The sequence below is a fragment of the Oncorhynchus tshawytscha genome, linkage group LG28, assembly GCF_018296145.1.
Source record: "Oncorhynchus tshawytscha isolate Ot180627B linkage group LG28, Otsh_v2.0, whole genome shotgun sequence".
NCBI classification, from domain to species: domain Eukaryota; kingdom Metazoa; phylum Chordata; class Actinopteri; order Salmoniformes; family Salmonidae; genus Oncorhynchus; species Oncorhynchus tshawytscha.
In genome coordinates this window covers 26271896-26282832 of record NC_056456.1, presented here as the reverse complement: position 1 = coordinate 26282832, position 10937 = coordinate 26271896, and the positions used below count along the sequence as shown (strand labels likewise).

The 10937-nt window shown below is 40.7% G+C and overlaps 1 protein-coding gene across 2 annotated transcripts; it reads left to right on the top strand.

Annotated features, from left to right (window-relative positions):
* Positions 1–673: 673 nt before the first annotated feature.
* On the top strand, positions 674–10627 carry crema (cAMP responsive element modulator a). 2 transcript variants are annotated; one of them, XM_024391761.2, is made up of 8 exons: positions 674–827; positions 2457–2577; positions 2820–2951; positions 3625–3716; positions 3865–4007; positions 5110–5289; positions 8202–8367; positions 8725–10627. In XM_024391761.2, exons 2-8 carry the CDS (start codon positions 2461–2463, stop codon positions 8867–8869), a joined length of 975 nt encoding a protein of 324 aa, XP_024247529.1. In that variant the 5' UTR covers positions 674–827; positions 2457–2460; the 3' UTR covers positions 8870–10627. The 2 variants fall into 2 exon arrangements, with proteins under 2 accessions (XP_024247529.1, XP_024247530.1); XM_024391762.2 differs by lacking the exons at positions 674–827; positions 2457–2577; positions 2820–2951; ... (1 more) ...; positions 3865–4007; positions 5110–5289 and adding an exon at positions 5970–6198.
* The last annotated feature ends 310 nt before the right edge of the window (positions 10628–10937 follow it).

Here is a 10937-nt window from a genome sequence, read left to right as displayed (position 1 = left end):
TATATTTTAAATAGCCATATGCAATGTTCTCTCAATATTTTCAACACTGAGCAAATTTCAAGTCTGCTGAGCTCAAATATATATATATATATTTACTTAAGAATGTGTTTTCAATTATTGTTTTTCTCTGGGTGTACTGATGTGTTTTATGTGTATGCAGGGCTCATTTGAGAAAGAGACCTTGCTCTCAGCATGACTCCCTGTCGAAATAAAGGTTAAATCAATAAAAAATGTATACATTTCAAACCAGAGTTGTTTTCCCATTTACAACCACTAGATAGCACATCCAGATAAAATTGAAATACTGTAAACTTTGCCTGACTACTCCAACTGAAGTTTGTGCAGCCAGGCAACTCTTGGCCTACATTACAAGTTACAACATGATCTGAAAAAAATAAGATCAATGTAAAGTGTTCACTGTGCACATGGGATAGAAGGAAAATATAATGACAATGTTTAGGCTAACTCTTTAAACTTCAGAGTAGGTCTAAACACTATTATACTATTTTTAACTCACAGTATTGCTAGTAATATACAGTGTCAAAGGTTAATTCTAAGATTATTATTAGTGTATTCAGTGCATTGTTGTCTAACGTTAAACATGAACAGAATGATTTGCCCTCAGTCTAGCTACAGTGGCAGAGTACAGTAATCTGTGAAGCTCCTCCCACGTGTAGTGTTTTTCTGTAGTGTTCAGTTGGAGGGGACGAGTGCTTGGTCGACATTTTAGCGCTGCATCATCAGGACTGACGTGGGGACTACGTGGCTCGAGCCATCCACTCCTACCATAATTAGTGACGAGTCTGACTACGTAATTTATAACTTTGGTAAGTTATTACACTGTAGCCTACTCGCGGCACAAGCCCAGAAAAAAAGGAGCGACAAGACAGAACGTTCACGGTTTACAATGACGCATGGACAAACTTTCGATTCGCAGTCGAATCTACTTCCTGCTTGCTAGCCAGCTGAACAACTTCATGCACAGAAACAAATGCAATAGTGTTTGGCTTGCTAGCTGACATGGTATACAGTGACAATTGGCTTGCCAACCAGTGACCGTATATTATTACTTAACTTTTTTTTGTAACTCCCTGCTACTAGTTAGCTGCTAGTTACATTATCTAAAGCTAACGTTTACCACCCTTAATGCTTTTCGGTGCGAGTCGCAATTTCTATCGAACAGCTGCATAGCTAAACGACGCAACTCCATTCGCGTTCTCTTTTTGAAAAGCTAACGTTAGCCAGCTACTGAAGAAAATATATTGTGGTTGTCAGCAATACCTTTTAATAAATGTACCAAATGTATATTCTTTAGGTGCTGAATATGGCTACAGATGTAGCAGAAAGTTTCATATGTAACAACCTCGCTACAGGTACAAACTAACCAGTTTAGAAACAAGACTCCTCCCATTTCGAATTCAGACAGGCGCATGTTTGCTCCATGGGGGGAAAGTTAAGTGAAAATATGAACCAAGGTCCAAGCAATAGCAACTGTCATATTTAACACTACATTGCATTGAATACATTAATTTGATTCACAATCACATCAACCTTTTGGTTGAACTGTGTTCTTGTAATGCTTGACTTGAAGGCCACTTGACTTAAACTTTATGAAGAGCTCTTGGAACTTTGATGGCATATCAGAGGAGGCTGGGGGGAGGAGCTATAGGAGGACAGGGTTATTGTAATGGCGGGAATGGATTCTATGGAACAGTATCAAATAAATGGAAACCACATTTGATTCTGTTCCATTTCAACCATTATAATGAGCCCGTCCTCCTATAGGTCCTCCCAAATGCCTCCTCTGTGGCATAAGTATTCCAACAAGCGAAGACACAAAAGCATTCCTTGCATCTATTTAAAACACTTGTATCCCTGTTTAATTAGTATGGTTACAGTACAAGAGAAGACCTAACTTTGGGACCAAGTACTAAACCAAGTACTAGACTACTTTACACATATAAGTCAGGCGCCTAAGTGGCGCAGAGGTCTAAGCCACTGCATCTCAGTGCAAGAGGTGTCACTACAGTCCCTGGTTCGAATCCAGGCTGTATCACATCTGGCCGTGATTGGGAGTACCATAGGGCAGCGCACAATTGGCCCGAGGTAGGCCGTCATTGTAAATAAGAATTTGTTCTTTGCCTAGTTTAATAAAAAAATAAGTGAATTTGTCCCAATACTTTTTGTCTTCTAAAATGTTGGGACTGTGTACCAAAAGTGCTGTAATTTCTAAACTGTTCACCCGATATGGATGAAAATATCCTCAAATAATTAAAGCTGACTTTTAACCTCATAGTCATTGTATAATTTCAAATCCAAAGTGCTGGAGCACAGAGTAAAAAAAAACTAAATGGTCACTGTCCCAATAATTATGGATTTTAAAATAACCTTAAACTTAAAAAAAACAAGCTAAGTAGACTTTAATTGTACTTTGCCTAATTTCCTGACGTTTCCAGTCCGATGACCATGGACACAGAGGTTGCGTCGTCAAAGCAGGAGGGACGTTTTGATGACTCTCTGTCTGATGAGGATCCAAGTCAGAGTGAATCCAACTCACCCACTGCAGTAATCACTCAGGTAGATACTTTGTGAAGTGTGTGTTGTGGCCAATGTCACTCATCATCACTCTTATAATTCAGATGTGTATCGGGGTCTAAATAGCCTGGTCCCAGATCTGTTTATGTTTTTGCCAACTTCCATTATTCATTGTCAAGCCAAATATGACAATAAATGACAAGGCGTTTGCATTTCCTCAAATATTTCTCAAATATTGTTTAAATTGCTTGTAAAATAATTGAACATCTCTCGTCTTCCTCTAGGTTTCAGGAACAGGAGACTCCGCTGGCATGACAGTGGTGCAGTTACCTAGTGGGCAGACACTTCATGTTCAGGGTGTCATCCAGGCTCCTCAGGCCTCTGTCATCCAGTCACCACAGATGCAGAATGTACAGGTAGCTCCTTCCCTATTCCTATATAGTGCATTGCTTTTGACCAGTGCTCTATATAGGGAATATGTGCCATTTGGGATACAGACTCTTGTCTTCTTGGCTAAATCCAGTCAAATCTGCATTGTGTTATTTTACAGAGTAGTTATTTTTCCCCATAGAAAAACCAAAGAATGGCTTTGCGTACTTGTAGCTATAGTTTCTTAGCCTGAGTGCCAGTCTGTTTGTCCCATCATGCAAAATTCTTGTCAAACATGCTTGGCTTGACAATGACACCATTGAAGTTAGCAAAAGCACAAAGTTTAACCTTCATGTGCACAGAATGTTGTATTGTGTCTGACTGTCTCTAAGACAACACACTGTCTGCTTTCATTAGACAAATCAGCACGTGATGTCACCCTAGTTGTCCTTTATTCTCTAAATTACAGAGAATCTGTCCCAAATGGCATTCTATTCCCTATATAGTGTACTACTTTTGACCAGAGCCCTGTGGGGGAATAGTGTGTCATTTCGGAAACACCCTGAGATTTCTACTATTGTCCAAATTTGTTTTCAGCACTGGGAATGACTTTTATTTTTCAGTATTCAGTAAGGTATTTTAAATGGAGGGAGGTGACCGTACACAGGGATCATATCTATGCATTACTTTCAGACTTCATAGTGTTTTTCTTTGCTCCAGATAACCTCCATAGCTGGGCTTGAAGATGGGGAGTCAACAGCCACAGACACACAGAAAAGAAGAGAGATTCTCTCAAGACGCCCATCTTATCGGTTGGTAGACATAAAAACGTTGCAAATATGAAACAAACAAAAAGTAGTGCACTATAAAGGGAGCAAGATGTAATTTGATAAACAAGCAATGACATTTCAAAGCAATCGAAGCAGAGTAGTTTATTACGTGCTTTCCTCTTTCTTTCAGAAAAATCCTCAATGAGCTATCATCAGATTCCTCCTCAATTCCGAGAATCGAGGAAGAGAAACCCGAAGATGAGGTTCCATCCTCCAGTGTGCCTGCAGTTCAAGTGCCAACTTCAATCTATCAGACCAGCAGCGGCCAATACAGTGAGTTTCATTAGGCTCTTGTCAAAATTAGTGCACCATACAGGGAATAGGCTGCCATAGTTAGGACGCAACTATGGTCAAAATGTTGACTTGCACTCACTATTGTGACATTAGGGGTTCTCCCCAAATAATGTAAGAGTTGGTGATGCACGGGTTGACTCATAACCGCAGTTATATCTGAGGGGTGGGCGGGTTTAGGGTTATTAAATATTGTGTGGTTGAATAAAGTGAAAACAATACCTTAAAAAATACATAAATGTATAATTTGTGTGCAAATTATATCTATAGGCTAAATTTAGGGTTTTTATAATTATAAAATTATAAACCAAATGGAGGCTAATGTTGACTTGGAAACAGGAGTGAAAAAATAGGATTTCTTTCTTTCAGCATCTTGAGAGAATGCTAATGCATGTATCTAATTATAGACAAGACACCTCACAAGTCCTCAACTGGCAGCTTCATTAAATAGTAACTGCAAAACACCAGTCTCAACGTCAACAGCGAAGAGGCAACTCCGGGATGCTGGCCTTCTAGGCATCTGTTTCTCAAACTGGACACTCTAATGTACTTGTCCTCTTGCTCAGTTGTGCACCGCGGCCTCCCACTCCTCTTTCTATTCTGGTTAGAGACCGTTTGCGTTGTTAGTTAGAGACCGTTTGGCGAGCTTTACACCACTCTAGCCGACGCTCCCCCGTGCCGTACTCCACAGCACCAACTTCTGAAATTATCCTGGGGAGAACCCTGACATTCATTTCTATATCCAGTTTGTGTTATTGTGTAAGAGATCTTAAATGGAAGATTCATTGTGGAGGCCAAATTCTCCAGGTTACAGTTGTGCATCAATAAGCCAGTGACCTTCCATAAAGTACAGTACTTTCCTTTATTTCAAGAAAAACATCTAATCTAATGGACCAAATCATCTTGCATAGAAGCAGCTGATAATCAGCTATTTGTAGCAGTGGTCAGAAATGCACACTCTATTTTAGTTCTGCACATTTACTATCTATATTTTGGTCAGATAAGTTTTAATAAGATTCACACAAACTTCCACAATATACCTCTGAGTAACCCATCACTTCTAAAAATGTGTGTCCCTCCTCAGTTGCCATCACCCAGGGGGGAGCCATCCAGATAACCAGTCCAGGCAGTGAGGGTCTGCAGGGCGTACAGACTCTGGCCATGTCCAACTCTGGTACACCCCAGATCCTGCAGTATGCAACCCAGGCAGGGGACTCAGGACAACAGTTCTTCTCTGTACAAGGTGGCCAGGTGGTGATACAAGGTAGGAACAACTGAATGAACTCCATTTAGACTCTGGTCAAAAGTAGTGCACTATGTAGGGAAAAGTGTGATTCATCAACTTATAGGTTTGCATTAATTTGGTAAATGAACAAAAGGAAGCTCTTGAGATGGCTGGAGCTTGACTAGTTTGTCTCTAAAAAGTGTCAAGTTTGGCTGGTTGACCCCGTAATGTTACTATGGAACCAGTGTTATGATTTAACAGTAGAATAGATTCAAATGATGTTAGTTGGAGTAATGTCCACCAGAGTAATGTACGCTTTTTACCCCTGAGGGGTTTCAGTAAAACGTCAGTATTTTTATCAATCCAACAACTGGAACATTTCCCACTTTTTATTACTTTAAAACCTTTCTGTTAGGCTACTTCTTTATTAAGCTGAACTTATTTACCTTATTTTTCAGAGAAATGAATGAAAAGCTTAATAATCATATATTAATAACAAGTATTAAAAGTGTATCCCCTGGGAGTGCTTCAATCAGGGTGCTCACATTAGTACGGCTGCTGTCACTTGGGCACAATATCCTAATGTTTGTTCTACATCGCCTAGTTGCGTCATAGGGTCTAAAAATAACCAGCTAACCCTCCCTCCCCTATCTTGCTGCATTGTGTTGCTCCACTTTAGCATTTGATCCAGGAGCAGAGCAGGGGAGGGGCCTAGAGGCAGAGTGTCTTATTGACTTCAGCAGGTCCAGTGATGTCATTGTGATGTCAGTGTCCTTAATTGTAATTTTGTGCGAAGTTGATGGGTGTCCACTCCATGTAGAGAGCAGGCAGGGAGAGAGAAAGACACACAGTCAGCTAGATCAAAAGAGAGAAAGTGTGTAATACTGTGGATCCCAGATTGTTAGAGAGTAGAAGATATGGCTGTTACTGGAGATGAGACTGAATCAGGTATGTAACTATCTATGTCTGTTTTCCTTTCTCAGTATTACTCAGTTTTATTTTTATAGCAAGTTAAATGTATCATGTTGGTAGTGATAAACAATGTATACCTGCATTGTTGTTCAATTCAGAGATGTACTTGCATTGTTTCTGTATTTAGAGGGCTAAATACATGTTTTTTTTTGTGAGTAATTACTTGAAAGTTTGGATTGTTAAGTGTCTTTACAGAACTTTTAAAATGTATTCAAAAGTGTGTGTGTGTAGTCTACCATAGTTATTAAGTCATAGCAGTTGGCTCAGTTGGAAGCCTCAACTGTGTTTCAGAGTATTAGCAAACTGTCGTGCACTGACTAACTAATTCAGGTTAATAGATATCTACTACAGAGGCATCCTGCCCACACTTCTCTCTCTGAGACTTGAAAACATTACAAGAGTACTGTATAATTACCATTCAGCATTCCTATAGTGAAAAGCTAGACATTATGTTGACCAAACATGGCAGTAAGTGTTTATTTAGCTTGCTCAACCCAGTTCCTGTCTGTCTGCTTGCCCCCTAAAACACTCAAACAGAACGCTTCTCTGGAGCAGCCAGGGAGAGGGGGGGAGGGGTGGCGTTGACGTCACTCCGGTTTCCTGGAACCAGATGGGGCCAGGGAAATGAGAATGCTAACTGTCGAGTGAGACTCACATTGACGTCAGCTGGGAGTCATACTGTGATTCCAGACAGAACAGAGCCCTCTGTGGGAGCAGTGAAAGAGCAGTGATCACAGCTTCAGCACTACCAGCTTAGTCATCCACTTTGATAACGACAGGAGAGAGAAGAATTCAGCCTCGTTTATCCCTTTAGATCTGCAAGCTGTTACTTGCTCACTCTTGCGTTAAAACACGAGTGCAGTGGTGGCATTTGGGCTATTATAAATTCATAAATGGAAAAAATAGTCAAATGTTTTGTTGTGAAAATATAGTTGTTTTGAATAAGTGTTTATTCTTGCCATATAAGGATGATAGTTTTCTCCTGTATTTACTTTGGAGTATCAGGAAATGTCAGAGAGACATTTATCAACATACTAGTGGTCAGATCAGAACCACGTTCCTACACCAAGGAGCACATTGGAAATACTTTCATGTGTTCTCTTCTGGGTTTTTTATACATCTGTTGTGTTCTTCTAGTTTTTTTATTGACCGATAGTAGTCAGAAATGTAGATTGGGAGATGGATAAGAGGGATACAGTACGGAAAGTGAGTGGGGGAATGGAGGATCACACCGCTGCTTGGGACTGCTTTGTACTTTGACATTTTTTTTCAAAGTACAAGATTTGTTTGACCCAAAAATGAATGAATCAGTAGTGAATCATCACCAAATATTGTAGGCTGAAACGTAGGCTACAGCCAGTGCTACTGTCTTTTCTTTTTCACTTGGATGGCAGTTATCCACCCAGCAACCAGAAAGACGATTGTCTTAACATAGTCTGACAAAGACATGTCAAGGAGGTAGTTGTAGTAACCCCCCCCGGACAGTATACCACAACATTCTATAGAAAGTACTACACATGATCAAGGGATAGTTTAGTGTGTAGTATAGTATTCTACAGTATACTACAGAATTCATTAGTAAGTACTGTAGTATTCTATAGTAAACTGTAGTATTTGTTCATGTGGGTACTCAAACTACACAAAGCTAGATCTGTGTTTAGGCCTACTCTCCCTAATTTGGCACCTGTGCTGCGATCTTAAATCTGTCTGTAGAAAAATAACATTTAAATGAGGTTTGGTTTGCTTAATTCACGGTCTGTTGGAATCTGGTCTTGTCTGGTTGTTTTAACAGAAAAAAAGTGGTAAGAAAGTGGTAAGTGGTCAATGCAAGCGAGAATTTGTTCTCCAGTGACCACCTTGCTTGAATAAATGACGTAATCACTTCCAATTCTGATGTCCTGTCTGTCTGTGCAAGTGATAAACTTGGTTAAAAGAAGTACTATTAAAATGAACCCTGGTGTTCTGTCTGTGTCCCCTAGCTGCCACTGGAGATATGCCCGCATACCAGCTCCGTTCGCCCACCTCGTCGGGCCTGCCCCAGGGTCTGGTGATGGCTGCGTCCCCAGGCTCCCTGTCCATGCACAATCCCCCGGTGCACACTGAGGAGGTAACACGCAAAAGGGAGGTCCGCCTCATGAAGAACAGGTGAGACAGACACAGGTTGCGTCCCAAATTGGCATCCTCTTCCCTTTTATGGTGCACTACTTTTTCCCAGAAGCCAGGATCAAAAGTAGTGAACTATATAGGGAGTCGGGTGCCTTTTGGGACACATACTAGTTTTACTCTGTTGCTCTGAATTTGGTCAACAACTGCAAAAGGGGAACAGATTTCTAAATCATTCATGGTCCTCATTCTCAGTTTCCTGTAGGTTTTAAAGCACCCCTTTGATAATTGATTATCTATAAAGGTTGACTGCATGTTATGGGAAGTCTCTAAAGTGTTTTTGATTGGTGCTTAGAGCTGGGATTTCTCCCACTGTCTCTTTTACTCTGTCTTCTCTAGGGAGGCTGCAAGGGAGTGCCGCAAGAAAAAGAAAGAGTATGTCAAGTGTCTGGAGAACCGTGTGGCCGTGCTGGAAAACCAAAACAAGACCCTCATTGAGGAACTCAAAGCGCTAAAGGACATTTACTGCCACAAGAATGAGTAGCTGAGTAGCTGCTCTCAGCCTTGTGCCAGGAGTGAGAGAGAGATCCTACTGAGAATGCACAGAGTGGAGTTTACAGATTGACTGCTGTAAAAAAAAGACTCTGGGACGAAAACTACTTTCACTGTCTTTGTTTCTCGTTTACTCCGCTTGTTTGGGCCCAGTCAATTTGATGCTGCACCGGAGGTTGTTAGGTGGCCGTAGGCTTGTGCTCTCCGGGCTGAAGTCAAGTCCTGCTCCAGACAGGACCCATGTCTGTCCTTGCGCTTGTATGTGAATACACAAGTGACGCCCAGCCGCGTTTGCTTCTGCTGTTTGCAGGGAGGCAGCCAATGAGATTCTAGCCTGCAGAGGAAGAGGAAGTAGATATGCTTCCTGAAGGCACACCGCCTCACCACCACTGGCTGACCGCATTTGAGAAGCAGAAGCTGCGAAAGAGCCTCACTATCAGCCAGCAAGTTCACATTGAGTGCACGCAGACTCACCAGCAAGCCAACCTACCACAGCCGGACTCTGTTTGTGCTGTCATGCCAACTCCTTGTTACTTTTTTATCACATTTGGCTTGACAATGAAAGCATTTGAGTTGGCAAGAGTACAACCAGATCTGGGACCAGGCTAAACCTATATATCTTTACTTGTCACTGCTAGCTACAGTTGTTCTCCTTATATTACTGTACTTCTCTGCTCACCTTGGCTGTTGTCAACATACCTTTGTTAAATCAGGTGGACCTCTTCTTTCAGGACTGTGATGAGTAAATACACTTTCCGAAATTATTAGAGTTTTTAAATTCTATATTTGTCCTTTTGACTGTCAATCGGGGTTGTCTAATGACTTCACGTGTTACCTGAATCAATGTGTAAAACCCAGTGTCGAGGATGTGAGTATACGCCTTTCACTTGGTCTCTTTTCAAACAACACAGTTCAATTTAAAATGTCAAATTAACGTGGCGTGGCCCTCGGATGAGTGTATATAAAATAATTATATATTTCTAGCCATTGGAGGAATCTTATCTCATCAAGACCATCTTGAAATGACTACTGCTTTACCACACAAAATTGCTACATTTGATGTTCACTGAATCTCTCACCAGTCGTTGTCCCTTTTGTCTGTCTGTCTCGGAACAGTACTGTGCTGTGCCAGTGTACTGTACAAAAGAAGCACTGAAAGTGCTGATAAGCTGACGTTTGGGTATTTTGATACTCGTTATAAACGTTTTATGTGAATTAGTTGATCATAACAGATAAGATATGGCCCAAATGGTCCACTATTTTCTTTATAGTGCACTACTTTTGACCTGAGTTCTATGGGCCCAGGTCAAAATTAGTGCACTAAATAGGTAATAGTGTGCCAGTTGGCATGTAAAAATAGAGTTCATGACTGCTCTTTTTGAAAGGTATGTCCATGAGAGCACAGACCTGACTATGATGATGATGTAGCTTTGTTTTCTTTCCTCACACCAGTTCTGCTTGCAGTGATTTTGCAGCCTCCCGCTTGCTTTGAATTTCCTGATAACCTTTCTGTTTACAGGTATATGTCCTTTGGTATATGTCCTTTGTATGTTTGTTGTCAGGCCAGTGGTTATACAATTCAGGTGAGATGTAAAATAAATTTGATCTCAGAAAATGTTTTGGATAGAATTGAAAAGTATGTCAAACAGGTTAGCTCTTAAAACCAGATGTTCACCTCATGTGTATTGATCCCTCTTATGTTTGAATATTGTCAAAATATACTATTTCTAATAAAAATGTCCATACCACAGTATGAATTACACTGAAATGATTTGTTAGATTAATCCTCATTCAGAAAACTACACACTATATGGACTGAAGTCTGTACTACACAATGCCTTCGGGCTCACCTCTGAAATAACAAGCACAAGGATGAACATCATTTCTCTTCACCTCAGATACCTTAACTCTGACATCACAACATTTCACAACAGAAGTGTTACACCAGACAATTTACATCTTCATGATGCTCTAACATAATTCATTATGATACTCCAGGCATCAGAAATGCATATAAGAAATAGATTTTCTCCCCTAGAGTCCCGAAGGAATATCACTGT

Coding starts and splice junctions, on each gene's coding strand:
- crema (XM_024391761.2), top strand. CDS start 2,461: ATGACCATGGACACAGAGGTTGCGTCGTCAAAGCAGGAGGGACGTTTT. Junction 3,717..3,864: donor TCAAGACGCCCATCTTATCG/GTTGGTAGACAT, acceptor TCTTTCTTTCAG/AAAAATCCTCAATGAGCTAT. Junction 5,290..8,201: donor TGGCCAGGTGGTGATACAAG/GTAGGAACAACT, acceptor TGTGTCCCCTAG/CTGCCACTGGAGATATGCCC.